Raw genomic sequence first — 17,378 nt, 5'->3', positions numbered from 1 at the left:
CAAATCTCACGCAGTCTATTAGTGCTCAGTCCAGCATTCCTTCAGGAAATGCACATCTCCTGCCACCTCATGTGCTAAAACTTTAAATTAAAATAAACTTTCTACAATAAAATACATTGCAGCGTTATAGCCTTCTTGGTTAGATCTTGAAAAAATACACTCAGGCTCATGTATTGTCATGAGAGCTTGTGCGATCCGTTTGTGTTTGTGTTGGGGATTAGTCTCGGCTAATAAATAGATAAAGAATACACACATGTATGCACAAACCGTCAAATAATTACGTGATTGTACATTTTTCATGACGCCAGACAATGCTGGTTAAAAGAAAAAAGCTTCAAGTCTGCAAATGCACCTCTTGTTAAGTCATTAACCCTCATTTCTGAGGGTCAGCTCAGTTATTACAGAGAACGCGCTGTGAGTTCAGACAAAGCTTTTAAGAAATATGTCGAAAATAAGACACTCTTCTGAAAAAATCATTTCAGACTCCTGGCTCTGATGGCTTGTAAAGTCTCTTGTTTCTATTTCAGCCCACACCTGCACTTTTCTGCCTCTCAGAGAACACACACAGACAGTAGCATGATAGCAGCATTCAAAACGCATTAGTCTAAAATTCACATTTTCATGGTGTTTTAGATCTTCTGCGGAGACTCGGCTATGGTGGATATCCATTTTTGTATCAAATGTTGTGACAGCATGCAGCTCCACAGCTGAGTTTCATTGTGTAATGTCAGTGGACCCCAGATTATCTGTTCTTGTACATTTGCAGCTCATCTGTGCTGATGTTTGCACTCAGGAAAACCAATAAGCACATTTACAAAAACGTCTAGACTGTGAACCATCTGACCAGAACTAGAGTCTAGTTTTGGTTTAGTTATACTAGGAACAGTCCAGTCAACTTTGAAGTAATATTCTGTGTCAATAAATAGTAACTTAGAAGCCATGATACGAGTCATAAATTACAGAGGATGGAGAAAGAGGCCAGTCAACCAAGTGCCATTTTTAAAACATTTTTTTTAGTCTTCTCACACAACTCTAAGAACACATTCAGCAGCCTTGGTACCATTTGCATATTCATTCATTCAACCTTTATCTAGACAGATAAATCACATTGAGCCTCGACGACTCATTTACAAGTGAGATCTGTTTAAACGGACAAAAAAGTAGTGAAAGTGAACATGTAGGAAATTGGAGGTAAAAAAATCTTATCAAACTTTTTCTTCTTGGCTGAGAAGAAAGACCCTGATAATGGAAAAAAAACCACCCCGCAAATATAAGCACATGGTTATGTAGGCATTCCATGGGGGGGGGGGACGACAAGGGCGGTGAGAGTGTCCAAGGACGCTCCCGGAGGCACTGTAGGAGTTCTGATAAGGATGGATTAATCAGCCAGTTCCCTCCGGTGAGATCCGTAAACATTCTTGAGTTGTATCGGGGAATGGACAAGGACAACACCAGTGAGAATCCAGGAGTCCTGAAAAGATGACAATGTTTATTCATCTGGTTCCCTCAGGTTGATCAGTGGACTTCCTCGATGGAAGGGGGGCAGGGCAGAGTGTCAGATTACAGAGCCTCCAGGTGAATTGAGATAAGGTGGCCTGCAAGGTCAGCCGAGGGAGCCAAATTCAGATAAACGTTTGTTTTGAAGTCAGGCAGAACTTTACTGAATTTTTATCTGCCTTGAGTCTTTGCTGGTCTCACATAGATTCCAAAAGGTCCAAATTAATTGGACGCACCACTGATCCGTGCCTGAGAATAGTTCCAGAGATTTGACCCATCCTGCCAGCGAGTCCTACAGGCCGTGTATGGCCTGCGATTTTCATAAATCACATCCAATTTGCAATCCAGTCCGCTGAGCAATGAAGTCTGGGTGCACGAGACACGGAGCAAACCTTCACATAGGCGGCAGCCTGACCAGGCCAGATTAGCTGCGGCCGTTTTCTTTGTATGTTGATAAATAAGGAACCAGACAATATTTACACGATCTATGCTCTGCACACCTACATTTTTGTAGTAACATGGATGTTGTTTGGTCGAGAAAATGGCGACAAACTTAAACTTTGCAATGCAGGCCCTCATTTGGCTAGCAATTAGTGACAAGGTCCACATTTTGGATTCACAAGTTCAGTCAGACACTAAGGACATTTAACAATTTATATTATGTTAAAACTGCTGGTGGGAGTCTGGATGCTCTCACTGGACTGGTCGAAATGAAAGAACACCATTAATTGGCTGTAGGTCTCTGAGAATGTGTAGAATAACAGGAGATTTGCCTCCAACCTTCTCAGATAGGCGAGGAGAGTTTGACGAGTGCAGAGCCAACTCTCAGAGCTTGGAGGAGCAGTGTCAGTGGTGGCAACGACATCACTGTAAGTGGTGGGCAAGATGCTGGAGAGAGGGGTCTTTAATGCTGAGAGTAGATTTGACAGAGGTGCAAACGTTAATCGTGGTCCAAGTGGTGGAGCAAGGGTCATACATGGGAAAGCTGAGGTCAGAGAATTAATCCAGAGGGGAATCCTAAATTCAAAAATGATGGGGCAGAAAAGATGTAATTCCAGAATCAGGTGGGCAGAATAAACCAGACAGGGAGCAGGCAGGTTAGATAATCCAGGAAAACAGGCGTGAGGTCGTAACAAGAAAATCAGACGTGGACTGGAAAGAAATGCTAGACATCTACTGACAAAAGTGTTCGATAATCTGGCAGAGACTTGGCGTGGACGGAGCTCTAATATAGAGCGGGCAACAGGTGATGAGCATGAACGTGATAGCGGTGGAGAAATGGACGCGACAGGTGGCAGAGAGCGGAGATTGTTGGTTAATTTAATTATCCTATCATCAACTCATTAATCAAATAAGCCACACAGAGAGGATCCAAGAAGATTTTCTCAACCCAGTTACTCCTTGCAAGGGGGTGCAGAGTTAATATGCAGGCATACAAGATGTTACATGATGCTCTGGTCCAAGGTCTGCCCAGAGACAAAGAGTTAGGAAAAGCTTAAATACCCGTTATCAGACCAGGCGAGGTCAAGACGACCTCTGCTTCGCAGCTCACAGTTGTTAAAGGCATCAGAAGTTATCAGATATCAGACTCCTCTCTGAGTAGACAGAAAGACTCGTGACTTCACTTGTTTCTATATTAATTTAACATTAGTAAGTGAAAACTTCCATGACCTTTACATCCTCCATCAGAGATCGACAATTAGCCTAGCCTGGACAAAGACTTTTGTCTCCTCTTCACCCTGTGCTCTCTGACTGATGTCATGGCTGATAAGGAACCAAATATTGATGACAGAACATCACTTTAAAGTTGACTGGACCTTTAATGTGGTAAGTTTTTTTTTTTTTTGTAAATTAATTTCAAGTTAAGTCTGTTCCATATTTTGTTGTCAGATGGTGGCAACAGGCAGATTAATGTATTTTGTATGTTGACTTCAATCTTGAAGCAGTTTGAGGCATCACAAAAACTTTTTTGACATTCCTTTTGGTCACTTGGTGGATTTCTGCAGCATAAAACCAACCAAAACAAAACTCTAGATTGTCTTAAAATCTTTCTTATAACGCCAATAAAACAAAATGTTTCATTGCAGTGTATCGGTTTTGTACAAATTAAATCGGAAATTGAACTTAAGTTTCTTAAAGGAATGCATAAAACTTGTTTTTTTATACCAGAGGTTTAAACTAAAATCATCCTCTTGCTGAGACGTGACAGAGATGTTGCCATTTTGAGCTATCCTTGTAAAATTACATTATTGTCTCGAAGGGTTAGCTCTCAGAGTATGTGTTCAGGATGACTCTTAGCTACTACCATTTCTGTGTTGACTATGGCCGAGTGGTGGCCATCTTGAATTGGCTTGATGCCATTTGTTAATAATTTGCACATGTACATCTAATGATCACTCTCTTTGAGTTTTACTAAACTCTGTCCAGACCGTCCAACAATGTTCAGTCAGGTCATCTGGATGTTCTTTTTTTTTTGTGCCGAGACGTTTCGCCCTCCATCCAGAAGGTTTCATCAGTTTGAGGAAACATAAAACAAAAAAAAAGAAACCGTCCAGATGACCTGACTGACAATTGTTGGATTTTATACCTGGATTATTGAGCATGGACTTTGGCGTTTTTGAAGCAGTTTTACATGACTCTCGACGAGGGAGAGGGCAGGCACTGGAGGAGAGGGTGTGCCCCAAAGACCATCTTAGCACAAACATAACTTTTTTTTTTCCACTTTGGAGTAAGCTGTTGGGTTGGAAGCAGTTTTGTTTGGCGTTTCCTCAGACTCATGAAGCCTTCTGAATGGAGGGCGAAACGTCTCAGCACAAAAAAAGAAACCGTCCAGATGACCTGACTGAACATTGTTGGATTTTATACCTGGATTATTGAGCATGGACTTTGGTGTCTATCCAGACTGGCAACAATCAACACACATTTCTTCAAGGCATGCTAAATCTTCAGTTTCTTAATGCACTTATGAAGGTAGAATTTCTACAATGAGGCATTCGAGCCCAGGCCATTTCAATTCTTGATTTGAAATAACAGTACTTTCAGCACAAGCAGACAATCAAAATCAGTGCAGGCGACTGAATCAACATCTGCACAGCATTACAGAGCTGGCTCGCTCCATGCGGACACTTCCGATTGATACTAAATAAAACTTGATTTGGGGGCTTTCGCCTCTGCTGAGGGATCTCTGAATCAGTACCCTCAGAACAAACCACTCACTCCTCTTTCTTTTCTCCGTCTCTCCCCAGTCTCTCGTTCCCAGGTGTCCCCACAGCATCAGGAGGTGGCGATGGAGAACTTGACTCAGACGTCGAAGCACTCTAATCTGCTCCATCAGACTGTGGGTGAGGCGTCCACTCAGGCCGACCTGCTGGAGAACATCTGGAAACTGGAAAATATGTTTCAGAATCACAGCAACTGGCTGCAGAGGCTGGAGATCCACATCAAGGTACCGCCCAAAATCTGAAACTGTGACATCTGTGTTAGGGTCTCACTCTTTGACTTGTAGTCTGGGTGGTTGGGTCCGGATAGAGGGCGAAATGTCTCTACAAAAAAGAAACTGTCAGATGACCTGACTGAGCATTATTGGATTTGGTACCTGGATGATTGAGCATGAACTTTGTTGCCTTGAACCACTGTGGCTGTGGCTGCCTGCCTGGGAGGAGTCGACGAGGGACAGGACGGCCCCCAGAAACCATCTTAGCTCCAGCAAACTGGTTGGTCCACTTAAGGAGTTTACTGCTTGGTGGGATAACGGTTTACTTGGAACTCCTCGGTCTGATGAAGCCCTCCGGATAGAGGGCGAAACGTCTCTACAAAAAAGAAACTGTGCAGATGACCTGACTGAGCATTATTGGGTTTGGAGATTTGTTAGCTTGACTGAGTGGTGAGTGCAAATGATCGGCAGATCTGTCTGCAGCATGAAAACAGGCTAATTTACTTTTGAGTCAACCTAATTTAAGATGGCTGCTTCAGCTAATCCTCCTTAGCCAACAAAAATGGCTTCAACTTAATCTCTTTTGTAGACATTGAGCCACATTTGATGTAGTAGTAGCTGAACGTCATCTTTAACACAGTCTTTGAGTGGCAGTACATTTTACAATGTGCATTTCTAGGAATGCTTGACCTTTATTTATAATCAAGTTTAAATATCAAATTGTAATAAAAATAAAACCACAACATGCAGTCAGGAGAGGTAAATGAGGCGTTGCCTTATCTGCCATCACAATAAAACGCACAATAATAAACAAAACATGGTTTTTGTGTTATAAATGTGATTTAGGCATGATTACAGTCTTGTTTTTATAATTCTCTACATCAAAACTTGTTTCTTTTTCAAACAGAGTGATCTACAATAAGAGACTGAACAATTGTTTCTATGAATGAAAACCGATAATAAAATAGCATCTTAATCCTTTTTTTAAGTGTTTTTTGTGCTTATTGAGTGAAATTTTATCCCTTTGGTCTTGGCTATCTTTGGTTTTAATTTTTGATATCCCTTATTTTTCATCTTGTATTTGTGTGTATTTGTATTTTGTGTTACCTGTAATTCTCAGTGCATTTTCTCAGTCAGTCCTGCCTCATCTCACACCTGTTCCTTGTTATCATTAGGCTCAGCTGTTGCCACTTGCCTCAATACTCTCTCAGTACTTATACTCACCTCTACTCTCTCAGTACTTATACTCACCTCTACTCTCTCAGTACTTCTACTCGCTTTTTGTTCCTCTTCACTCGACCATTCTGTTTTCTCTGTGCTTCTTGTGATTTTTTTCCCCCTAATATTTAGTATTTTGCTGTCACATTAACCTTTTGTTTTTTTATGAGTTTCCCTTTGTAAATAATTTGCTGCTTCATCAGTTTTTCTTTATCTCTAATAAATATTAGTTTTCGTTGAGTCCCTTGTCAGGTCTGCATCTTTTGGACCATACTACACAAATCACGATAAATTACCTCATTTACACCTTCCATACCATACCCTACCATACCACAACATATCATACCATACAATACTATACCATACCACAACATATCATACCATACAATACTATACCATACCACAACAGCTTTATTTATAAAGCACTTTAAGTAACCACAGGACTGAAATTATGTACAGTAACAGTGAAACACAACAGCAGTCACAATATGTAACAAAAAGCCTAAAAAGCCATTTAAAAACCTCATGATTAAAACAAAAACAAAATATAAACATCTCAGATGGTGTCAAAGGCCATGGACAAGAGATTTTAATAAGTGATTTACACGTAGGTCTTAGGTAGGATGATCTGATCAAATATCAGTATATTTTTTCTTTACCATTCAAGCTTAAATCATCACCTATCATGTTTTTTTTTCTCCAAGGGAGGGACTAAATGTTTATGAGTTCATCCTCAGATGAAACATTCTCCTTGCAGGGCCTAGAGGTGGAGCTGAGGAGTATCCAGGCTCAGTCCCTCCAGTCAGAGGATTACCTGCTCCAGTTGGATCACAGGTTGTCCTCACTCAGCAGTTATGCTGGAAGAAACCTGACAAGTCTGAGCACAGAGGTGACCCGAACCTCCAGGTGGCTCCGTGACCATGACGCCCTGCTCAGGTGATTAATCTGCACTCCTCTCCACGGAGCTTCCTTGGTTAAAGAATTACAGTCCCACCTGTGTCTGCTTGTGTTTCAGGGAAGCATCGGGGCATTTAAACGGGCTGAGAGAGAAACTGGATGAGGTCAACTGGACTGTGGGAGCTGTCAATCACACCTTCAGCAATGACATCAGTGTTCATCACCTTAAAATACAAGATTTGCAGGTTTGAAGTTCATCACAGCTTCCACAAAGCATCCTGTATGTTAAACCTGCCACTGAGTTCTAAAACAATCTTTAATTCTGCTCAGATCCAGATCAGCAACATAACAGAAGACACCAGCAATTTATGGGTGACGCACATCCACACGGAGGGCCAGCTGAGGAATGAGATGGAGATCCTGAACACGGTCACAGAGGACCTCCGCCTGAAGGACTGGGAGCACTCCATGACCCTGAAGAACCTCACAATTTTTGAAGGTGATCTCAGACATGAGAATGTTGATTCACACAACTCATCTGATCTTATTTAGAAAATTTTAAACATGTGAGGAGTAAATCCGTCAAAGACAAAAAGAGTTTTTAAATCACAGTGTTGTGAGAAAACAGCTTCAAAAGTAGAAAACTTTCAGGACAGATGCCAGTCTCCCCAAGAGTGGAAGATGCAGCGAATTTATCCCAAAATCAGACCATGCAATGCTTGAAAAATTGTGCAACGTCTCACAAAACAAGCTTCATTTCCAACTCTGTGTTTTAGTTCTCTTGTTAAACATTAAAATTTATGACACTATAATTAAAAAAAGACAGAACAGGCTTGTTTGGACAACGCAAAACCAAAAAATCACCAAAAACACATCAGTATGGTTTAGTTTGCAGGCTGAACTAAACTTCTGGAACAATCTCTTTCAGATTAAACTAAAGTGAAGCGTGTTGGCCACAGTCCACAGGGCCACATACGTTGAAAAATAAAGAATTTAAATGAAAACGCCTCATACCAACAGCCAAGTGCAGAGATGGAAGGCTGATGATTTAGGCTCGTTTTGCAGTCATGGGACCTGGGCATCTTCCAGCCATTGAGTCGAGTATGAAATCCTCCGCAAACCAGAGTGTTCGAGTCAGATGTGAGGCCGTCTCACAACGAAAACGTGGCTAATTTAGTTTCACTCAACAGTAAATTGAAAACTGTAAATCTTGAGAAAGTTGTGCATAAAATACTCACAAAGCTTTATGTACCAAAGCAATGCCCATCCATCCATTATCTTTACCGGCTTCTTCCTTTTTGGGTTGCGGGGGGTCACTGGTGCCCATGTCCAGCCATCACTGTGCGAGAGGTGGGGGACACCTTGGACAGGTCTCCAGTCCATCACAGGACAAACAAGACAGCCATTCACTCTCTCACCTAGGGACAATTTAGAGTTACCAATCAGCCTAACATGCATGTTTTTGGTCTGTGGGAGGAAACCGGAGTACCCGGAGAAAACCCACGCATGCATGAAGAGAACATGCAAACTCCACCCAGAGAGGCCCACGGCTGGAATTTGAACCAGAGCAACCTGCGCGCTGAGAGGCGGCAGCTCTACCAACTGCACCACCGTTCTGCCCTCACTAAAGCAACGTTTCAGCAAAAAGTGGTCCAAATCTCCTTAATGTAGTGAGACATAGAAAGGAAGACTACTTCAGGTTATTGCTGCTAAAATTGTATAAAAATGATTTAACTTGTTTTGTTATTTCATTAGTTTGATTTGCTTTTATTTTTCTGAAATAATATCCATGTGATGTAATATTTGAGGTTTTAATCCAGCAGTCACAACACATGAAATCTTAAATTTAAAAGAGTGTTGTCATTTGTACCATGACAGCATGTGGAACAACATAGAGCCAGGACAGCCTTTACAAGAAAAGCAGATTTTCGACAGGGCTGTCGTGCCTTTACTGTTTACTTCTGTTTGATGAGTACAAATCTGCGAAGCCATCAGAGCTCACACTGGCACTGCATTACATCATTTCTGTTTGGTTACTATGAACAAAAAAAAGCACAGTGTCTCCTTTAGAACAATCTCGGTGCAGAGTTTTAGAAAACTAAGCTGGTGTTCCACTCAACGACAGGTGTCCAAAGTGTGGTTCGAGGGCCGTTTGCGGCCCTTGGAGTGATTTTGTGCGGTCCGCAGCTACAGTTTAAGAATGGTATCATTTTGGCCAGCAGGCTTAAGAGGTCAAAGCACACTTTCTGGTAATCCTTTTTTATATAATGTTTAGGTTTAACAGCAAAACGGCTGAAAAACAATCTTCTCAAAATGAGTAATATTAAACAAAATACAAACCTTTGGCTAGAATATTTTTTATATTTACTTCATGGTACAAAGCACCAAAAACATTTACTGATTTCTATCAGAAAGGAGACTTTTGGATAATGCTTCATAAATCTTGGCTAAATATTGTAGTTGATAAAAAATAATCAACTGGGAAATTGGATTAAATGAATATAATGAGGTATCATCTACATACGAGTTGATCGACTTTATCAGATCTTCTTTTAATCTGTTGTAGCAACTGACAGCTGGATGATTTTCAGCCTTTTGGGCCGTCCATGGTTCAAAAGACTGATGGACCCACTTTTTAAAGTGACTCTTAGTCAAATTACGCTTTTGTTGCTGAGAACAAACTAAAAATGAACTTTCCAAACACAAGAGAACAACAAACAGACCCAACAAATCAAATAAATCAAATCCTTTTTAATAATAAAAATAAGCTTAGTGTTTATGAGGCTTTTAATGTTTTGGATCTACAACTATTTAAAACTCTTTATCCACCAAGATTAGTAAATTTGTCTTTTCTCCCAAATATTGTTCACGTTGAGAGTTAAACTCACATTTTTGTGGCCCGCAAGTCCTTCATGTTGATAGTTTTGGCCCACATATTAAAACATTTGGACACCCCTGTAAACCTTTTTAAGATATTTTGTGAATCTGCACTAATTCCTCTTTATCATAGCTCAACTCATAAACACCAAAGAACTTCTCAAGAACCGGGGCTGTTCTTTGTCCGCAGTTTTTATCTATGAATTCACACGATAGCAAGAGGCTTTTAGCACGAGGTTTTCTTTAGACAGGGTGCAGAGGACATGATGTTAAACATTTTATAAAACAAGAAATGAGGCGCTCTTGTTATCTTTCGGTGGTGTCGAGTGTTGATGCCTCCCTAACGTTGATGAATGAGTGGAAATATGTCAGAAGAAGCTCCTCCTGCCAACACAGTCATTCTAAACTTTTGTTCAGATTCATCTCAGACGGACTTTGGTGCAGAGATCTGTGCCCTCACATGAAGCCTCTCTGGAAGTTCCCTTGAAAATTTCAGGCCTGCCATGTGAAAACAGACTGACTGAATTTAAAAACATTCATTTGCCTCCCAGATGAATAAGAATATACAAAGGCTTTGTGCAGCACTGTTGTCAAACAAAACATTAAAGTTAAACAAGAGAACTATAACTTTTAGTATAATTAATCTCTATGACCTCAGTGCTCCAAAATAGATATTTTACATCAGCTCATTTGATCCATGTTTGCAGTATAATTGACCAAATACATGCAACTTAATTCTACATCATGAGATTACTACATCACAGTTTTAAACAAGCCTGTATGATCCTCCTCCAATCTGTTCAGATCTAATTACTCCAGATGGAGTACAGTTATTGTTGCCAGTGCACCAAGCACACATACAAAGGTATGCCGTGATGTAATGCTGGCAGCCCGAACTGATTGATGTGTGCTCAAACTGAACGGGACCCCTTGATGTTGGGGTCTGCTCCACGTGTGGGTGGGATGGCGTTCCTCCCGAGCCTGCAAACAATTGTGAGGTTAAATTTAGAAAAGCCATCTAAAACAAAAAGTCAAATCATCTTTGTCATTAGTTTTAGATCTGTAGCCCGTTTGTTCTGAGCTCTCTGTCACCTAAGTCAAATCATCTCCATCCATGTTTGAATTTCCCTTTTTTAATACTCCATTCCTGTATATTTTTTTAATAGGCTTGTTTATCTTTATTTTCTCTCTGACTCGGCTAAGATTTCAGTGCCACACATAGTGGTTGTTGCTTTAAATACCACAAATGGGAAAATAATGGATTTCAGCTATTTTTGATGAGCTGCAAGTATTTACATTATATTTCACAGTAAAATGTGTCTGAGTTTGATCTTCCAAATATTAAAACTTTTTAGGAACGTTAGTACATCATGTGGAAATTCATATTTGTAGTGGACCTCTGTGGTGCACTTATAGGTGTGTGTGTGTGTCTTTGTATTTGTTACCTTGTAAGGCCCATTTTTTCATCTTATACTACACTGTGAGGACCAACTGCTCCAAAGCTCAGCTCCCATTAGAAAAGGTGCTGTTGATGGGTTAGTGGTTAGGTTTAGGACTAAGGTGTGAATTGAGGATGGGTTAGGTTTAGGGTTAGGTGTGTACTGGTAATGGTTAGGTTTAGGGAAAGGTCAGGGTTAGGTTATAGAAATTAATGAATAATGAATGGAAGTCAGTGCAATGCAATGAAATTCCAATGCACTGCACACATGCAGTGCATGTGTGGGGTGCTCATCATGAGCCAGGCTTTCTTTTGGGCAGGCGTTATTAAGTGATTTGGCCTTGATGTGGACTTGCAAACTCTAAAAGATGTTAATTTCACATTTTAAAACCCTCTTAAACTCAAAAAAGCATTTGTCATTCTCCATAATTGGACACAGGCTGTTTACAACTGGAGATAAGTTTCTTTGTGAGCAGCACGTTGGAGCAGTGGATAAAGCTGCCTCCCTCAGTGAGAAGGCGGCCCAGCCGGCGACCTTTCTTTCAACACATAAGAATCCATCCAGAGGACCTGACTTAACCTTGTTAGACTTTCTGGGTGGAGTTTGCATGTTCTCCTCATGCATGTGTGGGTTTTATTCGGGTACTCCGGTTTCCTCCCACAGCCAAAAACACGCATGTCTGGCTCATTGGTAACTTTAAATTGTCTCTAGGTGTGAGTGAATGGTTGTCTCGTTTGTCTCTGTGTCCCTGTGATGGACTGGAGACCTGTCCAGTGTGTCTCCTGCCTCTCGTACAATGACTGCTGGAGATAGGCACCAGCAAGCCCTGTGAAGGAAGAAGCAGGTAAAGATAATGGAGGGATGGTTTCTTTGCAAATAATTTAGAACTGAGTTAGAAAACCATCTGGGATTTTCATGCGATGGAGACAAGCTCGATGTTATTTACCTGAACTACATGTGAAAACTGACTTTCAGTGATCTAGGAGGAATTGCGTGTCAATGTTAAACTTTCTTATTTATATTTGTTTGAATAAAACATTTGTGCACCCTTAGTGCTGTCATGGGCGGCTGTGGCTGAGTGGTTAGAGTAGTCGTCCTCCAATGCAAGAGTTTGACTCCACCAGCAGTCACATGCCAAAGTGTCCCTGGGTAAGACACTCATTGCCTCTGATGTGTCCCCTCCGGTCTGGGGGCCTTTCTGGGTGGAGTTTGCATGTTCTCTCCGTGCATGTGTGGGTTTTCTCCAGGTACTCCAGTTTCCTCCCATCGACCAAAAACATGCATGTTAGGCTGATTGGTAACTAAGTTGTCCCTAGGTGTGAGTGAGAGAGTGAATGGTTGTTTGTCTTGTCTCTATGTGCTCCTGTGATGGACTTGCGACCCGTCCAGGTCGTACCCCGCCCCTCGCACAGTGATTTCAGGGCATGGACACCAGCAACCTCCATGGCCCAAAATGGAAGAAGCGGGTAAAGATGATGGATGGATGGTGTGTCCCATCGGTGTATGAATGTGATAAAACACTGATTAGTCTCTTTAGAATGATTTGTTCAATTAGCTTTGTAGAGATCTAGTAGAGTGCTGTATGAATGGATAAATGAGGTGTAGTGTACAGAGCTTTGAGTGTCTTGATAAGATAGAAAGGCACTACAAACTCAAATGTGCCTCTGAGTGCAAAGATTACCCCTGGATACTCCAGTTTTCTTGATATGGACCTATTAGTATGACTGAACAGTGAGGGGAGATATCTGAGTGAATGCAGCTGAGGCTACGAGCAGATGAACCGGTGAAGGCAAAGATAATAGGTAGACAATGATCAATGGCAGGAGAGGAACAGGTAAAAACAATAAAATATCCAAATGACAACACAAAACCTGTAATCACATATACAACAACTAAATATTTGTGAAGCTGATTGAGTTAAAGCCAGTTTTGTATTGGTCTCATTATCTGTACAGACCATCAAGAACTGGGCTGACTCCAAAATTTAGTCAGCTGTAGATGTACATCAAATTATGGCGTTATGATCAGTTGTTCATGTTATGTTTGCTGACAAACGGGCAGCGTTGACTCCTGTGATCAGAACATGTATTTGAGCTGAACATCAACTACTACCATGCCATTTTGAGTTCAATATCTGTAAAAAAAAAATGTTTTAAGTATGGCCATTTTTGTGTTTGGTGTGTATACATGTAACCAAAGTGCCATCTTTAATGTAAATTCAACAAAATGACTTTTTCATGATTAACGCATTGATGGCGATGACTGTGTCAGTCATTTGTAAACGTCCAAAATCCAAACATTTTGGCCCACTTTAGTGTAATTAAATTATCTTAATCCAAGTTCAGGATCCTCCTTGTGCACGAAAACATTTAGCACCAAACCCGTTCCAACTAAAACAACACTTTATAAATGAGGCCTGACTTCATGCTCAATTATCTTCAGCAGATTTAATCCTTTATCCTAAAACTCACTGTCGACTCGAGATAATTATTATTTTTGCTATAAATCATCTTTAAATTGATGCATCATTTGAGACTGGAACAAAGAGATGAGTGATGGGTCCAAAGAAACACTTGATGTTGGCTTCGTTGCTCTCACAAGGATAAAAAACACAAAGTACACACTGATGTGTGATTATAGAGACATTTGACAAGGCTGTAAAAACATCACAAAAATATGTTTTTTTTTTGTTGTCACATCGTCAGAATCTCAGATGTGCATTTCAAACCCCGCCAGCGTCAGAAACCTGCCACTGCGAGCTCTGAAGGATCATAACTTTGTGGTCCATCTTCATAAATGTGGTTTTGATTGTGGCTTTTCTCCTGTTTTTCCTCGCTGTTTGGGCTTTTTCTTACTCATTCTCTTAACAAATGCTTGGACTGACTCCGTAGACCAGCATCAGCCCCAGTTAGGCTTTCATTTGGCAGTTATGTCATTCTGGGTGTGATGAAGTTCTTAAATAAACAGAATGACCTCTACATTTTTACGACACTAATTAAAAGTCTGTGAGAGATGTTCCCTTTTTAAGATGATAATATATAACATTTTCACTGTCTTCACTAATAACTGGTCCAAAGCGTTGTAATAATAAAGGCTCTAATTATTGTAATTATGTCGAACAAGCCCTGAAACAGTTTTTCTAAACATAAACGCAGCTTTGTGATGCCAAATTTAGACCACAGTTTGGCTTTTAGTAATTTATATTACCGTATTTTCTGCCATACACGTCACACTGCCGTATAAGTTGCATCTGTCCAGAAATGTCTAATAAAGTGGGGAAAAAAAAAAACAAATATGTTGCTTTGCCGTATAAGTCGCATCTGTTATGCGTCACCGCTGACCACCTGGAAATGTGAGCCGGTGTGCCAAAAATCGATTGGCTGCCAAAATGGCAGCTGTAGGAGCGTGCACGAAAGAACTTTAACAATAATTTAAGAAGATTAACACTTAAAAATCATTATTTGTTTGCTTGAAATTATACTAAAGGTGTGTCTCAGTTGAACTTTTCCTTAATAAATGCACTTTAATGGTCAAATCAGCTGCATTTTTCCTGTGCGACGCGGTGAAATGCAGCTAATTTGACGTTTGCTAGAGGAGTTCCAGAGCGAGATAAAGGTGGCTTTGTATGGCAAGACAAGTGTCTCATTAATATCCACTTTTACCTATTAATTAGACACTTGGCTTGCCATATTAGTCAAGGACCATGTAGTGGCTGAAAATGGTAGTGTTCGATATTTTCCATATCAGAATGAATGAAATCGTCAGATCTCAGCCAAAAATTGAGTTATAAATATGGAAAAAAACAAACATATTAGTCTCTTCAATGTCTAAGTCACAGGACTTGCAAATGTATGCAAAAAGGTGTGACTTATATGGCGAAAAATGTGGTATATAGTGATTATAAACTAATCTGAGTTGATGTAAACGATAACAGGAGACGTCACATTCACTGACATTTTATAAATCTCTGCTTTAAAGTTTCAAAATGGAAAAAAGTCAGCAGAAATCCATTTTTTCCCCACATTTTTAGCAAATCAGAGTTCATTTTTATCTGAAATGTTTGAGAGGATTTGTGTTGATGTCTCAATTGTTAGAGGTTATTGAGCACTTCCTTCACTTTGCTGATCTTTTGTTCACAATCACTTCCAAGATCAATAACTTTTTTCCTGTTTGTCACTTCATCTGTTCATTTTAACTTGAATAAAACACGGTGCTGGCTTCAAAATGGCTTCTGTTTTTGACCAACTGTTGATTAGCATAATAGTGGAGTGTCACTCTTGGCAGCTGACACTCGATTTGTCCTCTTTTGTGCAGGACCTCCAGGGCCAAAGGGCGAGAAGGGAGACACCGGAGAGCAGGGGCTGCCAGGGTACCCTGGGTTCAGTGGCCTAAGAGGTGACTTGATTTCATGCATTATTTGTCTATGCATAAGTTACAAAAATCACACAAAACACTTAACCAAGTGTTTTATGTATTCTCAAATTCAACACCATTTTAGATCATTTAAATCACATTTTTGTCCACCCTGAAAACATGCAATGAATTTTAGATTAAAGGTACACGGGTGTAAAGCTCATATTCACAATTTGAACGATCTGATTCGGTTCCAGGGCCACCCTGGAAGATTTTTTTTAACAAGAAATTAATTGATGTATTTGCAGATTATCTTTTTTTTTTTTTTCCTCCCCCATTTGTCTGGGTCCTGAAGCTCTTAGGAGTGCTCAAAGTTGTGCTTCAGGGGTAGAAAAACCCATGTGGTTAATTGATAATTAGAAAATCTTGATACCTTGATACGTACTTTGACTTTCAGCATTGTACAAAATGTACAAAAATATAACTAGAGTGGCAAGACATTTTTTTCAGTGGCAGCTGCCACTTTGTACCACCCATGCTGCCATGGGAGGCACATACAGCCAAATCAATTATTAGCTTTTTATGCCCTTATACAGACATTATTATACCAAAAAATTAATTTTACTGGATTTTTAGTCTGTGTGAAAGATTAATCCTATCTGTGAGAATCTTTTTTTTTCCACATTCTTTGCCTCTTAATTCCTGCTCACTGATTATGTTGTCTTTTTTTAATTTCACATTTATGCTTTGATTTTCTGTTATTCCTTTTTAATATTTTTCTAAGTTTTCTGTTCATGAAGGTTTGTTTAATTTACCACATGTGTAAAGGGGAAAAGTAAAAACAGACAGAGTTACTTCTGTCATTTCCAGTTTCGTAATGGATGAGCAGAAGCGACAGTTTCCCCTGTGTTAACTCAGACATAACCAATCAAGACCTGATCGGTAGATAAACTCTCAAAACAAACTTTGAAAAGGCACCACCCTCTAAAGACTATATTCAATTGTAGTCGAGAAAACTTGTCCTGGAAAAGTTACATTAAAGAAAATGCATTTAAAACGCGTTATCATTTCACTGCATCATTCTGTGGCTTTTAACCTTCAAGACCAGAATAATCAATTATAGATCACTTGATCAGAAATGACAGTGCATCTTATTCCCATGAATTTCATTTTCACTGAGGAATGAATTATGGTGTTTTTTCCTCCATTTACATTTTCCAAGTACTACCATGAACCAAAGACAATTAATTTTAGCCAAATACAATTGTCCCTCGCTACTTTGCGGTTCGTTTATTGCAGACTCGCTCTATCGTGGTTTTTCAAAACAGTATTGGACATGACACACAATTGGCTGATTGATGGATGAATCACAAAATCAGCATGGAATTTTTATTTAAAATGAATTATTTTGAATTATTTAGCACCTTTGTGCGGCCCATACTGCAAGATAAACTTCCTGCTGCAGCTGATCAGCTGTTCTCCGTGCAGAGTGGAGAAGTGGGCGTGGCCAAGAACTCTTGCAGGTGGCAAAGAGCAGAGGAGGCAGGTAGCTGAAATCATGACATTCTGTGCTCTTTTAGAGCGTTTAGAGTTTAGAAACATTGTTTAGAATATTGCAAGAGTTTAAAAGCTTATATATATATATATATATATATATATATATA

At 40.0% G+C, this 17,378-nt stretch overlaps 1 protein-coding gene across 1 annotated transcript in view; it reads left to right on the top strand.

Moving 5' to 3' along the window:
* The first annotated feature begins 7,068 nt into the window (after positions 1-7,068).
* Positions 7,069-17,378, top strand: part of scara5 (scavenger receptor class A, member 5 (putative)) — a 43,966-nt gene continuing 33,656 nt past the window's right edge. The window contains exons 1-4 of the mRNA XM_037685194.1: positions 7,069-7,084; positions 7,169-7,290; positions 7,376-7,544; positions 15,676-15,756. Coding sequence (XP_037541122.1) covers positions 7,069-7,084; positions 7,169-7,290; positions 7,376-7,544; positions 15,676-15,756 — 388 coding nt within the window. The remainder of the gene's footprint in view (positions 7,085-7,168; positions 7,291-7,375; positions 7,545-15,675; positions 15,757-17,378) is intronic.

The sequence above is a fragment of the Nematolebias whitei genome, chromosome 12 (genome assembly GCF_014905685.2).
Source record: "Nematolebias whitei isolate Nwh7 chromosome 12, NemWhi1, whole genome shotgun sequence".
Lineage (NCBI taxonomy): Eukaryota > Metazoa > Chordata > Actinopteri > Cyprinodontiformes > Rivulidae > Nematolebias > Nematolebias whitei.
Note: the sequence above shows the minus strand (reverse complement) of the source record. Positions and strands in the feature narration are given on the sequence as shown.